Genomic DNA, 19,165 nt, shown 5'->3' with positions numbered 1-19,165 from the left:
GTATGCTACAAAACAGTGCATCTAAATGGGCAAGAATGTTGCTGGTTCCAGATGTTTCTTTACTATTCTCTGTATCTACAGATGAGAATATAAAAACATGGAAGAATGGACTATAGATGCTAATTAAATAACACCCATCAATATTTCTTTGGAGGAAATCAATAAAATAACAGTCTCTTTATTAAAAACTCTTGATGACTAAACAATAAGTCATAGATAGAGACGAATGACATCACAGTCTGTTAGAAGTACAATTATTATAGATTTCTACAATGTGTAAGAAGCCAAGCAGAACAAAATTACTCACAGCAATTGAACTATACTATGTTCCCAAAATATGCACGTAATCAATTTACCGAATGAGTCCAGAGGGAGGAAGCACTTTCCTGGAATGGATTCAGATCATTTTTTACAGTAAATACTTAGGTACAACTGCAAGAGTTTTAAAAAGATAAGGCTCACAGGTCTGTGAAAAGGCTAACAGATATGTGAAAAGTTGCTATTTTATAAAAAAAAAAAAAAAGTTGGTTCTTTAATAAAATAACACTTTTATACTTTAAAAGACCAGAGAGCTTTGCTTTTGGCTTCTTTCTTATTAATAATTTTTAGCTTTGTGCGCTGAGGCATTTTCCTCTAAAATATAAGTGCAGCTATATCAGATGACAGCTAGACAGGTAGATAGATAGACAGACAGACAGATGCTTGATAGATCTAAAGCTGGCCATAGACGCAACGATTCTTCTTTGGTGAACGACCGATTTCAGTGCAGTCCGACCAATCCGTCAAATTATCGTGCGGTTAGTGGGATTCGAACGATCGTACATCTTACGATTTTTCGGCCGACATCGGTTGGGGAATTGATCAGGCAGGGTAAAAAATTTTCGTCGTCTAACGATGAAAATTGCCCATTGATGGGACAGACAGATTGCTGTCGTTTACAATTTGTAAACTGCGCATGTGTGGGGAGGTGCTTGTGTGACACTGGCAACGAACGATCGTTCTTATTACATTCATAAAACACAAAAAAGCAAATAGTACACAAAGTAAAAAATTTTTTTAATGTTTTTTTTTGCATGTTCAATAATAACAAGAACAGTCATATATATGTATGCAGTAAGCATTCAAAAGAACACATTGACATTGGAACAATCATGTCCATAGCACATTATATAACATAATATATATGTGCCTCTTTTGTTAACACATAGGATGTTAATATATATATATGCACACACTGAGGATAGGTGAGTGCTTGGAGATAAAATTGAAAAAAAGGACAATCTTGTCCATAGCACATTATTGAGCATTATATATATAGGCCTCTTTTGTTAACATATAGGATTATATATATATATATATATATATATATATATATATATATATATATATATATATATATACACATATATACACAGAGGAGAGGTGAGTGCTGCTTCACAAAAGAATACTTGGAGATAAAATTGAAAAAAAAGGACAATCTTGTCCATAGCACATTATTAACATGCTATATTATGTTATCGAAAGAGGCATATAAAGAAGAAAGACTTGGAGATAAAATTGGGAAAAAAGACAAAAGGACAATCTTGTCCATAGCACATTATTGAACATCTTGGAGATAAAAATGAAAAATGAACAAACTGGCCCATAGGACACAACATCCTTTCCTTAAGGTAAAAAGAAGAAATTTTTATGGATAATTATTTTTTTAGAGCTGCAACTTTACTTTGTATTGCCTCCACCATCTCTAAAATGGCACCTAAACCTTGCTTCAAATTAGTAATGGCAGCTTTGCATGTTTCAATTCTGTCAAGAATGTCTTGCACATTTTCTTCACCGACTTTATTGTCTGCTGCTGCATCCAGAAATAGCTGCTCTGTTGCTGGTACTGTCTGCTGCTGGGTGGGGCCATATAGCAGGTCAGCATGCTCCTCTGTGGGTAAAACAACATAAAATACAATTTTGAGTGCAAACTTGTAAATGTGTACAAGGTTAATGTACAAATAAAAGTAGAGATACATACCTGTACTTGTGACCGGGTAAACTGGACTATTTGGAGGCACAGAAAGCATTTGTTCATTTGCAGGACAAACAGGTACATTTTCACACGGATTTTCCTCTGCATCTAGCTCTATGTCCGACAGATCCACTACTGCTGTCTCTTTAATTGTGTCTTCATCATCAACAGCGATATTGTTATTAGCCTCTGGTATCATTTTCTTTGATGCTTGAGATCTCATTTTAAGTTGTGCAGTTTTCAAAACCCGTCGTTTGTCCTCTGCAATTAAATGGATGTGGATTTTTATAGATAATAGACTTATTAATAGATGTACTACATATACATACCCCATGCATAAAAATGTTCTTGAATATATATATATATATATATATATATATATACACACATATAACAGCATTTATATATGTATAGACACACACCCACAGATACAAAAAGTACACACAAACTATAATAGCACCTAAATAACGACTTACTTTTTTTTATGATCTTTCTTATTGCTGTCAGCTGCTCCTTCTCTCGTAATTTCAGGTCTGACCATCTTTTCCTCAACTGATCTTTGGATCGTGTGATGCCATATCTTCTCTGCAGACCTTCTATAACTTTCTCCAAAATGGCGTTCTTTCTTGTATTAGGTCTTGTGTAATGTGCCAGCCTGCAGTCATAGTCTTGCCTGTCAAAAGCAGCCACCATGTAGGTCATTTCAGTTTTGCTCATAGGTGTTGCCTTCCTCCTGTCTCTCTCCTCTTCCATCATTGCCTGCTGTACCTGCTCTTCTGTCTGAACGTAATGGAATCCGACCGGAAGTGGGAGGAGCCTATAGTTACCGTGGTATACAAACGAACGTTCGCGCGTTTGTTGCGCATTTCTTTTGTGTGCTGGCTGGTTCTCTTCGGTCGTCGACGTAGTTTTCCAGTTGTACAAACGAACGTTCGCGCGCTTGTTGCGCATTTCTTTTGTGTGCTGGCTGGGTCTCTTCGGTCGACGACGTATTTTTTCGTTAACACAAGAAACATCTGGTAAGTTTAGCACGAATGTTCTTTTGTAACGAACGTTTTAACCTCCCATTATTATTAGTTAACAAACATACTGTTTTCTTGTCTTGCAGACTGTGTGTTTGGACAATATGCCAAGTGACAAATTTCTGAAACCTGACTTTCTTCGTGAATTTATTGAATTGTACCAAACATTACCCTCTTTATGGAAAGTTAAGTCAGATGACTACTCCAACAGGAACAAAAGAGAAAAGGCATATGAACAACTTGTCACACTTTGCCGAACTGTCTGCCCAACTGCAGATGTACCTTTTGTCAAAAGCAAAATTTCTAACTTAAGAACAGTTTTCAGAAAAGAACTAAACAAAGTGCAGGCCTCAAAAAAATCTGGAGCCTCGGCAGATGATATATATGTCCCCAAACTGTGGTACTTTGATCTACTTTTGTTTACAGTAGATCAAGAAGTAGCACGGTATTCAAATTCAAATTTATCTTCAGTTGAAAACCACAATGAAACATATGTGGATGTTGAAGCACCAGCAACACAAACAACTGAGTCAACTGAGAGTACAGAGACCAGTACAGAGACCCAGTCTCAGGTAAAGACACACACACAAACAATTCATTAATAAATGCTCATTTATTATGTTTTATATATTTTTTATATATTATGGTTGTTGTGCCATAGTTCTTTTGTAGTATCAATTCAGATCATTGCATCTTGCCAATCCACTGCACCTTGTCCATTAAAATAATCTACATAGTTTTCCCTGTTTGTTTTAGCATCCACATTAGCATTACGTGTACCACCAGCTTGTAGTTGCAGCATTGCATTTGGGTCTGATCGCCAGTCCCCATAAACAAGAGAGCAATACTCAATGTCTTCTCTGTCCACCATGTTATTTGGCATATAAACATTTCCATTGGTACGCCGTAGGAAATTATGTAGAACACAGCATGTTAAAACCACAAGATCTACCTTGGCGGGTGAGAGAGTAATGGCTGTATGGAAGACTCTAAATCGATTAGCAAGAATTCCAAATGCATTTTCTACAACACGTCTTGCCCGTGATAGTCTGTAATTAAATATTCTCCTTTGCTTTGTCAGTGTTTTGACCGGGAATGGCTTTAGAATATGTTCCTGCAGTGCAAAGGCCTCATCTGCAACAAATACAAAGTTTAGACCTTCTGTAGTTTCATTATTTGTAGGTAGTTGTACTTCTTTGTTCTTTAGCTTCTGATAGAAGACAGTCTGTTCTATGGCTCCTCCATCTGATACTCTTCCATTTTTCCCAACATCCACCATTATAAATTCATATTTGGCATTTACTATTGCCATTAACACAATACTAAAGTATCCTTTATAATTATAATAGTAGGATCCTGAGTTGGCAGGAGGTTGTATTCGAACATGTTTTCCATCAATGGCCCCTCCACAGTTTGGGAAATTCCAATAGTCTTCAAACTGCTTTGCTATGGCTTTCCATTCTTCAGCACTTTCTGGAAACTGAAAAACACATGTAAAACCATTGTTAAATTATTTTTTTTCAGACAAGTGTCAACACCAGTTCTTTGGATTCTACACAACAGGCAAGCACTACAGAAGTTTCACACACACCCAACCGACCCAACCTTGGCGAAAAGGGGAAAAAAAGGAAAAGACTACAAACTGATGACAACACACAGAAATTAATAACTGATGCTGCTTCTCTTTTATCCAAAAGAACAGATGAACATGATGCATTTGCATTTACTGTTGCCTCTAAACTGAGGCGTATGGAAGAAGAACAGCGCTTGTTTGCTGAAAACATGATCACGCAAGTGCTACAGAAAGGCCTGATGAAAAAACTATCAGACTATACCACAATTAATGACCATAACCCGACATCAATACAATACCCACAACCATCCTGGTACTCCCCTGCTCACAGTTTTTACCCACCAGTGGCAAACTCCTCACAATACCCACCGACACCACATGAAAGCACACAGTATGAAAATTTGTAACTACTACTTATTTACACAACCAAACACTGTTTTGCACTTTTATTATTATTATTATTATTGGTATCTGTTTTTATATATTTATAGTTTTTGTTATTTTAATGGTTCATATTGTTATTTATGTGTTCACATTGCAGTGCACTTGTAGTACAAAGTATTTTAAATAAACTGTTTAAAATAACGTTTTTTTAATTAATTAATTACCTTTAGATATTCCGCTTTCATTGCCTCAATAATTGCAATACATGTTTCCGGAATGATTCGGCCTAGACTTTGTGCAGAAATGCCGGTTGAAAACTTAAGATCCTCCAATGTTCTCCCAGTTGCCAGATAACGTAGTGTTGCTATGAGTCTCTGTTCTGGCGAGATGGCCTGCCTCATACACGTATTTTGTTTGGTAATGGCTGGTCGAATTGCTTCAAATAGGTGTTCAAAATTTGAGTCAGACATCCGTAGGTAATTTCTGAAATCATCTGGATTATTTTCTTTCAGTTCTTTCAGAAGTCCCATATGAGAAAATTTATGGCGGTGTAATAACCACTGTTTGCTCCAAATTGATCTTTTCCTCTTCTTCTTCTGCTTTATGGAGGTTAGTAGCAGTATAGCTAGTGCAGCCCTCCTGCTATCATCCATAAATATGCTCATCGTCACGAACGATCGGTGAAAGAGATCCGAATGGACTCAGCGCGTCGAATGAATGTAACACAAAGGAACGTTCGTGGAAAAGCAGTTTAACGAAAGCATACACGTCATATCCTCTTCCGGTTTGGGCTGTTGCGGGACGATATCGCACGTCATATCCTCTTCCGGTTTTGGGCTGTCGCGGGACGATATCGCTGAAAATGATCGTTTTCGCTGATGGACAGATCTTATCTATAAACGATCGTTTAACCAATATCGTCGGTCGTACGATTACAAAAAATCTTATATAGATCTGCAGGTCTATGGGGACCTTAAGACTAGCACTTGTTAAACAGGTGCCATAGAGTCATCATGTCTGGCACTACAAGGGTTAATCTTACTTGCCAAGTGTTAGAACCTTAGGCTAATATCACGCTGGGTGACACGCTGGGTGCCCCAATGGGTGTCCAATTGCTTGAACTCATCCATCACCGTGTAGCTGAAGAACTTCAGAACGTCTAGTATTATGGTTTGAAATGATTTAGCACTGTTAATTTTGAGTAGGTGACAATTTTAGTCATAGACATTGCTAACATGTAGTAAAAGCTTATGTTAAACAACTACTGACACGGTTTAAATATATGTTCCATGCCATTCCCCAGACAGGATATTCTTCGTTTCAAAGCCCCAATTTCGATAAACTTATTAAAGAGAAAAGTAAAACCGAGTCCAAAACAAGGCACTCGATAGTGACTCAAGAGGAGCAGTGCAACCCCAATAAATAAAGTCTTGGCAGAAGCATATAAATGTACAAACATTGTCATTATAGGGCCAATAATAACAAAATAGTGAACATAGAATATACATAACTTTACAGATTAGATATAAAGATGACTGAAGCAAATACACAGTCTATAACAAAGCTAGGTTTTAGTGATTTTAATTATATATATATATTATATGGCCCTTGCATTTTGTTGGCCATACAGAGTACTGGGTCTTTATAGCAAACAAATTAACTGTATTAAGGCAGTAATTAATAAAATAATGGAAGTCATAGTTAGTCATGTCAAGGTAAAGTGAGCAATCTTCAATGGAATAAGGCCCCACGGAGATATGCAACCGAGACAGTTGCTCATGGATATTTGACAGTTCAAATATTATTTTTTACATACATATCCTGAATTCTGGGCATGTTCAGGCATACCAAGAAATTACTTTTAAGTAAATAATCAAATCAGATACAGGAATACCTGTGTTGTGAGGCAGCCATACACCTATTCATCTGACAGGATCATACAAGTGATTTTGTGTGTGATTAAACCACACATAATAGACTAAATTATACATTATTTAGCCCTTGAGCCCAGGATCATATAGGGCCCCATGCAGTGATATTGGTGAATACAGTATAGACTTTCCTCCCACACTGATCAATAACTGATTGTTCCTTAATTGAAATCAATTTTGGCCACATATATTAAAACACTTTAACCAAAATGACAAATCGTCATCCATGGTGAGTGAATGTCGGGGGACCCTTGTTCATCATGTTTTAAAAGCCGGTTGCCATTACAACAGCCATTAAAGCATATCGTGCTTTGACCACAGCAGCCCCTTGCAGTAGTCAAAACACTTTTCTGTACCAACAGCTGTTCCATCCAGGTCAAACACACGCTTGTGAATGCCAAAATGTGCATTCCCAACCAATGTGCTATAGGCCTAAGATGTCAGCAGAAGCAGACCATTTATTTTAGAAATTAAACATAACGCAACCTGCTTAAAGGCAATTCGTCTTTATTAAATGGACAATGATGCTAAGTAAAACACACATTAACCTTCAAAACAGTCACAACTGAATCAATGTCGATTTTAAAAAGCAACTTTCAGTTTCAGAGGAAATTAACATGGTAAATATGCTATTCATATACCTATGTATGGTGAACAGCGCAGCTGATGCATTAGTACTTGATAGCAGTAGGACAGAAAGCTTTCAGCAAAGACCTGCCATGAACAGCTTCACCTTGCTGCACAAGATCAAATGTACATTGTATTTCTATACCACTAACCAATGTTAATGTTATCAAAGCTGTTCAACTAATGTCTCATAGATATCTGCCCAATTTCCATAAGGCAAAGGTTGCCCCTCCAGACAGAGCTGGCAGCCTATTGGCCCATGTACGATCATTTTAAGACATTATCGCTAGTTATGAAGAGGTCAGTTGAATATGCTTCCCCACTGTTTACATTTACAAATCTGACAATCACCAGCTACCTACTCTTCCCACTGATGCAGCGGCAACCTGCATCCCCCTAAACTTGCTGGCTCTCCCTGACATCAGGCACTCATCAAGTTGGGCATTCATGGTGTAAACTGTAAGTAAAAACAGATGTGGCCAAAAAGTAGAAAATTACATATTTTACAAACTGTTCCCCACCCTCTGTCTCAAGAAAAACACAGCATATTCTCATCTACAGTCAGCTGCTTAACAGGATATTGCTGGCAACATGAATAACCAGCATATGAAGTGTGATTCATCCCGGCAAACCAGACAAAGGCAGTATACCACAGAGCAAACAAATAGATTGTGATTAACACATATATTCTTAAAAGTTACAGGAATCTGTAATATGACAGCTGGACAAATAAACTTGGTTGAATTTGCATTAAAATCAGGATTTATTTACATACTGCTAGACTATTATACAGTGCTTTACAATACATCAATCAATCTTGCTGAGAAAATGATGAACAAAACGAAAGTTACTATTTAACGCAAGAAGTAGGATAGAATGATGGAAAACTGCCATCTGCCTGTCATTTCAGCTGTATGGGCTACATTTATGCTCAATGGGCTGCCAAAATTAGTACAACAACCCCAGTGAATCTTGTGGATCCATGTGATAGCCACAGGGCTTCAGAAGATAAAATACAGCACTAACCAAGCACAAGTGAGAGTTGTGACGCCAAGGAACTCTGTCTGAAGCAATTAGAAGATACATTAGATACATAAATTACTCAAATCAACTCTTATTACTAAATTGATCCAGGAACTAGTCTTAAGCTGGCCACAGACGCAAAGATCTGATCGTACGAATTGAGGATTCGTACGATTTTCAGACCGTGTGTGGAGACATTTTTCGTCCGGCAGAGATCGGTCGTTTGGACAGGTTAAAAGATTTGTCGGTTGCCGATAATATCTCTGTATGTATTGCCGATTGTACGATTTTCAGACGGAGACTGTCACTAGCTTTTGTCAGACATAACTTTCGTACGATTGCTGTCGGGGCAGAACATCGGCTGATCTGATCTTTTCTACTTTATTTGATCTGAATGGTTAGTGGCAGGTCGGGGAAGGGGAAGTCCGATCGTTCGATGATTCGTATAATCTGATCCTTGCGTCTATGGCCAGCTTAATATTTTAAGTTAGTCAGTCTAGTCATTTTGAAGTCAGTAAGGATTTTTCCCCTACTGAGGCAAATTACAGTAGATGATGTTTTTAGCCATGCTCAGGATCAAGTGGCAGTTAGGCAGGTTTCACAAAAAGGTATCCTACTCATCTTACAGTATCTCATTCAATCCAATAATTGATTGCTAAGGTAAACTGGAGCCATGCAACCAGAAAACTGTTCCAAACTAAAGAGCTGATGAACAAAAATAAACCTAAATAATTAAAAAATTGTAGTTTGTCTCTGAATTTTTTCTGTCCACATCATACTGAAAATTAGTTTAAAGGCACACTATCCATTAGTAGAAGGAAAAGAAAAATTAACATAACTGGGGGGTATGAGGTAAGGGGGGGTGCCTAACTTTTGGCATTCCCAATGATTTTATCCTTTAAGCGTAGTTTACCTTTAAACTCAATTTTAGAATGCTGTAAACTGTAATAGGCAATTTACAATTGATCTTAATTTTGTTTTATTAATATTGCATAAATATATTTGTTGCCGGTGTTACGTTATTACATATTTGAAAATGGTTATAAATCTTTTGTAAACCCTTGGACATAGAACATTATGGAGTTGAGTACCTATTAAACAATGCATTCTATATGATTATTTTCAAGGGCAGAGTAAATACTACAATTTGCTATCTTGAATATAATATCCAAATGGATATAATTGTCTTTAATTTTATCTTGTTCTTTTTAGATATTTTTTCATATTGATTTTCTTTATAACAGAAGAATTCAGTGATTTCACCATTATTTAATTCAGAGTTCACAAGGACAGACCCACAGCATGGATATGTTAATTATAAAAGCAGCTTTATTCTCTGGTCTCATAATAAATGTTCTGCGTCCTTTGATGTGACCATAGGAAATCCTTGGCTTCCTCAGGGTTTTCTTCTCTTTTTTTTTTCCAGTTTTCTCTAATGAACAGTCAAAACATAACTGTATGAAACTGGCATATGTAAGAAAGACAACTGCAAGCTAGAAAGACACTGTCAGTAATAAAAGAAAGAAAGGGCCCCAAATTGAGAATGCTTCTCAGGATATCCTTTCAGTGAACTGATAAGAGCACAAGTCCTGGTTCTGATCACTAATATAATAACACAAGTAGTTGTGATTCCTCCAGCTGCATTTTGTCTCTAGATAATAAACTTTTTCTCCAGTGTATCTGAGAAGAAATGGACTGAAAAATTAGTCAGAAGGCATCTGGTCTGTACAGCTGCCCTAAGGCAGTCAAATGGCTCGGAAGTGAGTTCGGAGGATCAAATGTTGAACACAGAAAGACAGTATTTCAGAAATCCTAATACACATTTGTAATTGTCTAAAATGCATTTCCATATTATGTGAAATGTTATTTATCTTGCTAAAAAAAATCAGCTCTTTAATGAGCCTTAAAACAATGAGTTCCTTATGAAAAAGTTGAAGTCCCTTTTTTTCCTAAATTAAGCAGTGTATTTCCGGTTACAGAATCAAAAATTTAGATGCCCTCATGACATTATGGCATATGATTGACATTAAGATTAGAGGCTAATCTTATTAGATTAGAGACTTATTTATGTGCTGCATGTAATAAACACTTTGGGGCCCATTTACTTAGCTCGAGTGAAGGAAGAGAGGAAAAAAAACTTTGAATTTCAAATGTTTTTTTTGGCTACTTCGACCACGACTTTGAATCGAGCGATTCAAACTAAAAATCGTTCGACTATTCGACCATTCGATAGTTGAAGCACTGTCTCTTTAAAAAAAAAACTTCGACCCCCCTAGTTCGCCACCTAAAACCTACCAAAGTCAATGTTAGCCTATAGGGAAGGTCCCCTTAGGCTTTGCTATCTTTTTTTGGTCAAAGAAAAATCATTAGATCGATGGATTAAAATCCTTCTAATCTAACGAATTGCGGTAAATCCTTCTACTTCGATATTCGAAGTTGAATATCAAGGGGTAATTAACCCTCGATATTCGACCTTAAGTAAATTTGCCCCTTTAAGTGGGACCTAAATTTGTGAGAGTATTCTGGTATAGCAGTTGAAAATTTTATATGCAACCAATTTTAAGCAGAACATTATTTAAGCCCCCCACCCAAACTTTGGGGATAAGACATTTATTCATACACATATTGAACTGCCTATCAGGCAAAATTGACTGCCACTGTGCATCCTATATACTTTGTGGACCTCCAGCAGTTGCGGGGTTTAGCCGAGGAAGTTTAGATGAGGAAACAAGAACCAGTTGATTAATTCTAAGAGTATTCCTATGTAATATTTAGGATAAACTGTATTAACACATTTCACAGCTTTGTTTGCACCACTGTTTTGGAGAGAGAAAACTAATTTGAAACAGAGCAAGGACAATTATCTACATTTGTCTCTCACTGCCTGACACCTTTTAGATGCACCAAGCAATTAGAATAATTACACTGATCACAACAGTAGTACTGTGGCAGAGACAACATGATAATAAGGATAGAATATCCCTGCTGTATCTTGGAATACAGAACAAGAGGTCTGATCACTGTGACCTTAGGCCTTCATTAAACCAAGTAACCCACATGCCAAACACTGGCTGTATATCTTTCTCTTCTTCCTCTCAAAAGAATTCAGAATTACACAGATGTCCCTGGTGTCAATGTGCTTTCTGATACACAAAGACAAGAAAGGCCAATTAGAAATGAAATGCTATGACATGCTAATGATTTTAGAGGTACTAGACTCTTTCCTGTTTAACATTCAAGACCATCTCCACTCGAGGTTTTGCTTTCAACTTCTCCAGAGGAGGATAATAAGTTAACTGTTCAGGAAATTAAACAACAGGCCTAAGAAAAACATATTTAAATATATTTTACATTTCTTTGACAAGGTTCAAGGCTTTAAAATGGTGTAATTTAGACAGAACATTTGAGCCTATAAAACAGTCACTTTAAAGGACAAGGGAAGCAATGTTATAAGTAAGCCTTATCTGAAACAGCTTTTTAAGGCTTTCCTTTTAAATTCACTGTATCATCTAATTTTGCTTTGTTTGTAGAGGATCACCAGGTTCCTTGCTTTGCCTCCCTTTAGAGTTGGGTGCTGTCAGACAATTTCTGATTGCATAGGTCCATGCAGCAGGGACAGCATAAATCTCACTGATAACTATTGCTTACTTTTTAACCAACTCCCAGACAGACTGAGATAAAGAGAAAAAAAAATACACACCAAGGCACAGGGTCAAAATCAGCCCACTTAAAGGAACAGTAATGACAAAAAAAGTAAAGTGTTTTAAAAGAATGGCAATTTAATGTACTGTTGCACTGGTAAAACTGGAGTGTTTGCTTCAGAAAAACTATTATAGTTTATATAAACAAGCTGATGTGCAGCTATGGGGGCAAGCATTCAAGTACAGGATACACAATGGATCACAGATAAGTTCTGAAGAATTACATTGCATACTACAGAGCTTATCTGTTGAGTTGGCTGCCCCCATGACTATACAGCTACAGTTTCTGCCACAAACACACCAGTTGTACCAGTGCAGGGCATTATATTTTCATTACTTTAATGCACTTTTATTTTGGTGTTACTGTTCCTTTAAATACACAGGTCGATTTCAGCTCCTACCACGGGCCAAAGCCTACTTCTACTGCTTGCATCCAGAAAACCATTGTCGGCTCTAGCCGGAAAACACAGATGAAACACAGGACTTTGCCTTTCCTCAGAGAAGGGAGAGGTTTGTTTGCTCAGAGGTAGATAGAGAGCTCTGAACAAATTGCCCTGTTTACAAAGGAAGGGTGGTGAGGCCCAGTAAAAACACCCAACTTTTAAATTAGTGCTCAAGATTGGCAAAACAAAACATTCGGAAAATATGGATTTTTTTTAATTAAGGGTAAAGGTGGCCATAGACACACAGATCCTATCGTACGAATCGAGGATTCGTACGATTTTCGGATCGTGTGTGGCGTGTACCGACATCTTTTTGTCCGCCAGAGATCGGTCGTTTGGTCAATCGGTCAGGTTTGATTTTGACCCGACCGATCCCGCCGGAGCCCACAGCACATCGTAATCGGATTGTTCTGCCCCACAGCACATCGTAATCGGATTGTTCTGCCATACGGCCGAACAATCAGATTACCTCCGATATAGCCATGTTTGTTAATGGCATATCGAGGAAAGATCTGCTCGTTTGGCGATGTGGCCAAATGAGCGGATCTTTGCATCTATGGCCACCTTTAGGTCACGATGGGTGTTTTGGGGAGATTTGGTCGTCTGGCGACTAATCACCTCCTCTTTGCAGCAACCAATCTCCCCAAACGCCTTCCCTCACTCTGCGCCGGCTAAAATGAAAAACGCCGGCGCTAATCACACGCGGCGGTTTGTTTTCCGAAGTCGCCCGACCAAATCTCCCCAAAACGCCCAGTGTGGCCTTACCCTTAATTTAAAAAAAAAATCCATATTTTCCTAATGTTTTGCCAATCGTAAGAAGCTCAGACTGCTTTTTTCATTGCAGACTGGGATCAAGCAAAATAGAAATGCTAATCATTTAAAAACAAAACAAAAATGAAGAGCAACCGGCAGGTTGCCATGTATTATCCCATCTATAACATACAGCTATGGTACCTGTAATCCAGAATGCTTGGAACCAGATAACGGATCTTTTCGGAATTTGGATCTTCATACCTTAACGCTACTAGAAAATCAAGTAAACGTTAAATAAACCCAATAGGCTGGTTTTGCCTCCAATAAGGATTAATAGCCTTTCTGTAATTCCAAGCTTTCTGAATAATGGGATTCCGGATAATAGATCTCATACCTGTACTAAAAAATTATTTAAAGGTGAAATTCCCCTTTAAAACTCATTTGCAAATGGAAACTTAAGACCAGCAAAGTCACCAAGGCGGTGGCAGACCTGTCATGTAAACTAGAACTACTGAGTTAATGGAGGGGCCAATTTCAGTAGTTAAATGGTGACAATAATCATAAACTTTACAGACTACTGTCTGCCTAGGGCACAGTCCAATATTTTATATGTTTTTTATACATGCAAGAACAATAGGAATTGGGGACAGTGCTGTTAAACTAGTACACTCAACTACTAAACTTAGGATATTGTTTTATATATTGACATTTTTTGTTTAAAGACAATGGTTTGCGGTTACCTAACTTAAAGCTGGCCATAGACGCAAAGATCTGATCGTAAGAATTGAGGATTCGTATGATTTTCGGACCGTGTGTGGAGAGTCGATCGGACAGGTTAAAAGATTTCTGTCAGCTGACGATAATATCTCTGCATGTATTGCCGATCGTACGATTTTCAGAGAGAGACACTAGCTTTTGTCGGACTTAACTTTCGTACGATTGCTGACAGGGGCAGAACATCGGCCGATCTGTTCTTTTACTACTTTATTTGATCAGAACGGTTAGTGGCAGGTTGGGAGATGGGGAAGTCCGATTGTACGATGATTTGTACGATCAGATCTTTGCGTCTATGGCCAGCTTACTCTGTAGGTTGGGACTCTCCTTACTTTGCTTCATGATAACATCATGCTGGTGCTTGGATTTGAGAGGTCTGGAATAGGAACTATAAACAGTTGTTTTTCTGATTTAGGATAATGGCACACCTTTAGGTTTAGGATGAAGTTCTGTAAATCCATACACAACCTATAATGTTCTCAAATCCAGAACCAGGTGGCAAAAGCAGGGGAAAAAAATCTAATCCAAAGCATGGAAAAATGTAAGCCTGTCATTCATCCATCATTTATTTGTTTCCAATTGGCACTTGAAGCTTAAAGTATTGACTCTTTCGTTATAATTCTTTTCCACATTTGGCTAAAGAAATAAAACATGATCACCACCTCTCAGTTGACAAGTATCAAAGCCTGCCGCAGAGCAGTTTTACATATAGGATGAATGTGTACAGGCATGGGAACTGTTATCCAGAATGATCGGGACCTGGGGTCTTCTGGATCTTTCCATAATATAATGATATTAGTTTGGATCAAGTACAAGATCCTGTTTTATTATTACAAAAATTAAAAATTTTGATTATTTGGATAAATTGGAGTCTATGGGAGATGGACATTCTGTATAATTTGGAGCTTTCTGGATAACGGATCCCTTACATATACAGAAAGCAAAAACCATCAACACAACTTATCCTAAAGCACAATATAGCCTGCTGCCTTTTGTCACCAAATCTGAAATGACATTATGCTTGGTCAGTGTGGTATAGGAACGGTTGTAGGAGGTGATGATGTTATTATGGAAAATGGCATAGGTAGGACCAGAAGAAACCCCTAATAGCAAGAATTGTAAACAGCTAGCTGCTCTACTTTCAATGGCCGTTAGCCCACTTGAATAATTAGCCATTTTCAATCTAAATTCCACAGGATAAAATTCTATTATCACACTCAAACAAATGCAGAATACATGTATAGCTGGAACTTGCATTTATATATTTCCCATAGCTTTGTTAGCTACATAACAATCAGTACTGGTGTGCCAAGTAAATATAAAAATAGTAAAGGAACATAAAGACAGCCTGACTCAAAAAATGTGCCTGACTGAAAAATCAAATACTTAATCTATACCAGCCAGCACCCAATATAAAGCATTCATGATTCACATTCCACCATGCACAGAAATAGCTCCTGATAGAAGACAGGATGTGGTAAAGGAAAAATATATTTTTTGCTTCTGAACACTGGGTATACAGCACTGATTCATTGGGATCCAATAGTTATTTTCCCTGATGGATTCAACAGTCTCACAGTGTGAAATAATGGCTCAGCAGGAACTGACAAGGGGCAAAAGCATGACGGCCCTAGAATAAATGCTGAGCAGTTCCAGCTTCTTACATTTCTATAAAGAAATGGGTTGAAGCTGCCCACACTGCTGGCTGGAGATTTACAGAACTGCTGCAAGCTTTATATGCACTGCAATAATTTAAAACCTGGAGGTAGCAAGAAAAAAGTCAGACAAAAGGCTGATGCTTTTTACAGCAGCATTCAAATATTAACAACTATGTCACTTTTCTTCTTTCTTTTGCAAACTACTGGAAAAATTAATCAAGCTACTAGGTCAATAGCATTTAGAGGAATTCAATCGGAGACCAGAGTCTGAGATTTAAAAGAGCTTCTTTTCCACTCACTAATTAAGAAGTGAGATTACCATTACCACCAGTCGAGTGCTTCTAGCACAAAATGAACACAAGCAAAGACATTTTCACTACTGCTGTTTTTGCCTTATGGCAAAATGCCCTGCCTGCCATTAGCCTTAGATTATATATACTCCTGAAATGCCTCCACAAGCCCTACTAGCAAAATAATAATAGCAGATAAATATACCATGGTTTCCAAAAATCAGGCCAAATTTGCAGAAGTTTTGAGTAAATGAATGCAGGAAATCAGCATTTTGACAATTATGGCCCTTTAAAGGGGTGGTTCACTTTTAAGCCAACTGTTAGTATGTTGACCAATTCTAGACTGCTTTTCAATTGGCCTTCATTTTTAATTTCTTATAGTTTTTGAACTATTTGCCTTTGTCTTCGGACAGTTTTCAGCTTTAAAATGGGGGTCACTGACCCCATCTAGAAAAGGCAACACATTCATAGTTACTGCTTCATATTCAAGTCTCAGTCTCATATCAATTCATGGTTGCTAGGGTAATTCAGACCCTAGCAAACAGACTGCTGAAATTGCTAACTGGAGAGCTGCTAAATAAAAAGCTAAATAACCCAAACAACACAAATAATAATAAATGAAAGCCTATTGCAAATTGGCTCAGGATATCAGTCTATCCGTCATACTAAAAGTTTATTTAAAGGTGACCAACCCTTTTAATGAGGATGAGTAACAAAAAGAGCAGACTGTAATCCCACTGGGTGATTTTACAGGAATACAGAGAGTAGACAGGATTTACAGTTTAGTAGCCACTTGCCCTGACTGATAATCAAACAGTGAAAACTTAAACAATTTGGAAAATGCATAATGCATTGTAGAATAATGGAGTACATATCAGCATACCAGGCACTGCCTGGACTGTGTCTCTATTTGTGGCACTCACAAAGTAAATGTATATGGCCTACATATTTGAGGGAGCAGCAATGATAATCTCTTGTGTGCCAGAAGGGAAGTGAAGAAAATTTTGAGGACCAGTAAAAAAAAAAGCCTTTCAAACAGAAATGGACTAAAACTCTGACAATGAATTGACCTTTTTTTAGACATTCAACATTTAAATAAAACACTTTTTATTTAGACATTATCGGGGAATGTAATTAAAGTCGCACCAATAAGAATAAAAATTGACATCTCGCAATGTAATATTGTTCCTTAAACTGTTATTGCATTGCGAATTGTAATTGTGAATTGTAATTGCGCACTCTTAAGAAGTGCTTGAAAGTGTCAATCTTTTGGAGCAAACATAATGACTTTTTCAGTAAGAAGTTTTATTACATTGACTGCGCATTGGCGCAAACTATAAAATTTGCAAACGGTCTTCCACTGTTGGAAGTGGTCGCTAAACAGTTTCCGTGTTCACAAAAGCTATATTAAATTAGCGCAAAGCAAAATTTGTTCTTGCAAAGGCATAACTTCGCATTGCGTATAGTTTTTCCGTTACTGACTTTTATTACAAAAACCTAGAAGATCTAACAGGTTTGTTAAATGCTTACATAAAAAAGGAGAAAAATGACCGGTGGAGGTACAAGCAGGTCAATCATTTTGTTATTGTTGATTTATAAGTTATTGCAACAGGGATGTTCAGCAGAGTAAAATTATAAACCATGACATGAAAGTAAAACGGATGGCTTTTGCTTGCAAGTTTACCATCTAGAAGTGTAGAACTTACAATGTAGTAGCAGTTCAACTACAATTAAGGGTCAACAAAGGCACTTATAGCAGTTCCAGGCACTTGGAGCACTGCATTCTTAAGGGACATTAACATCAAAATATTTTAGCACTTAATTCACCCCTAAACTGCTGTAATAATAGGTAAATCTTACTCCCCCTTTTTGGCTACTGCCACACGGGGCTGACCTTGTCTTGCATATAAACACAGGGTGAAAAACAGGAAATGAATTGACCTCTGCTTCCAAATGTGACAATCAAGCTTCTTATCAACATCTGCAGTTTAAATTCATGTTCACAAACTGTCACAACATTCCTCTGAAAGCCATTCAAAGAAATTGAAACATAAATTTAAACTTCAGACCCTGATAAAAGGTTGCTTACCGAAGCTCTTCAACTATGAAGCTGACTTGCAGTTCAGCGAACACAGTGCAGGAATAGGTCTGTTGCACAACAAGCAGCAAAGCGCCTTGGAAAAAGGCCGAAAGAGTATAATTCTGGGTGAAGAAGTTAAAAAAAATCTAAGGGGAGCACGATTTACTTATTATTAGAGCAAATTAGAGTTGGGTTAAGTGCTAAAAATTGTTGGTGTTAAAGCAATTTAAGGGTAGTACAACACAGGGAGATTTGTGGCCGCGTTTGTTAAAAGTGAGTTTCGGCGACAAGTCATTCGTTTTGTGTTGCCATCGAGAAAACTGTAAATTGCTAGCTACTACACACACAATGCTATTAAAAATCACCTGTAGTCCCAAAATGCACAGAGACCCTTTTTGGAGTGATTTATCAGAAATAGCATGACTATTCAGAAGTAGTGAAAATCTGTGCTAGCAAAACACACAAGGAGATTAGTAGCCGCGATAGTATCTTGTGTGCGCGGCATGTCGTAAGTACGTATGGATGTAATTTCCAAGACAGCAATTTCTCATTCTTTGTTCCAGAAACCACACGCTCACTCATCATTCACGTATGAAGATACAGACAATATTTGTGCGACAATACGCCGCAGAATATGCATTTTTTAAAACATTGATCTTGTTGTAAAAAATGTCCATCCCGTGTGGACGGAGAAAGCACTGTGGTGCACTATGATATACAAATCGCTCGTAAGCTGAAGTTGCCTGAAAACTTTGCTTGCAAAAAAACAATTGCCTTGTTGCCGAAACTCGTCTTTTAGGGTTAGTTACATGAGGAGATTTGGGGAGATTCTCTCTTCTTCTGGGCGACAATCTCCCCGAACTGCCTCTGCGTGTTTTCCCATCCACTATAA

General features: G+C 37.6%; 3 protein-coding genes across 5 annotated transcripts in view; all 3 read right to left on the bottom strand.

Moving 5' to 3' along the window:
• Positions 1–19,165, bottom strand: part of dab2ip.L (DAB2 interacting protein L homeolog) — a 168,716-nt gene that overhangs the window by 136,820 nt on the left and 12,731 nt on the right. The gene's annotated exons all lie outside the window — the stretch shown is intronic.
• LOC121403062 lies at positions 1,424–3,498 on the bottom strand. 2 transcript variants are annotated; one of them, XM_041590506.1, is made up of 3 exons: positions 2,491–3,498; positions 2,021–2,275; positions 1,424–1,930 (listed from the first exon to the last, which is right to left on the bottom strand). In XM_041590506.1, exons 1-3 carry the CDS (start codon positions 2,963–2,965, stop codon positions 1,698–1,700), a joined length of 963 nt encoding a protein of 320 aa, XP_041446440.1. In that variant the 5' UTR covers positions 2,966–3,498; the 3' UTR covers positions 1,424–1,697. The 2 variants fall into 2 exon arrangements, with proteins under 2 accessions (XP_041446440.1, XP_041446439.1); XM_041590505.1 differs by having other exon boundaries at positions 1,424–2,275.
• On the bottom strand, positions 3,631–8,734 carry LOC121403061 (protein ANTAGONIST OF LIKE HETEROCHROMATIN PROTEIN 1-like). The gene is made up of 2 exons (XM_041590504.1): positions 5,218–8,734; positions 3,631–4,516 (listed from the first exon to the last, which is right to left on the bottom strand). The coding sequence occupies exons 1-2, from the start codon at positions 5,656–5,658 to the stop codon at positions 3,716–3,718; spliced, it is 1,242 nt and encodes a 413-aa protein (XP_041446438.1). The 5' UTR covers positions 5,659–8,734; the 3' UTR covers positions 3,631–3,715.

This window comes from Xenopus laevis, chromosome 4L, assembly GCF_017654675.1.
Source record: "Xenopus laevis strain J_2021 chromosome 4L, Xenopus_laevis_v10.1, whole genome shotgun sequence".
NCBI lineage: Eukaryota > Metazoa > Chordata > Amphibia > Anura > Pipidae > Xenopus > Xenopus laevis.
Note: the sequence above shows the minus strand (reverse complement) of the source record. Positions and strands in the feature narration are given on the sequence as shown.

Excerpts from the sequence above, each read along its gene's own strand:
- LOC121403062 (XM_041590505.1), bottom strand. The coding sequence starts at position 2,965 with ATGCGCAACAAGCGCGCGAACGTTCGTTTGTACAACTGGAAAACTACG. Across the intron at positions 2,276-2,490 it reads AAGAAAGATCATAAAAAAAA|AGGACAAACGACGGGTTTTG; the intron begins GTAAGTCGTTAT and ends ATTTAATTGCAG.
- LOC121403061 (XM_041590504.1), bottom strand. The coding sequence starts at position 5,658 with ATGAGCATATTTATGGATGATAGCAGGAGGGCTGCACTAGCTATACTG. Across the intron at positions 4,517-5,217 it reads TGAAAGCGGAATATCTAAAG|TTTCCAGAAAGTGCTGAAGA; the intron begins GTAATTAATTAA and ends TGTGTTTTTCAG.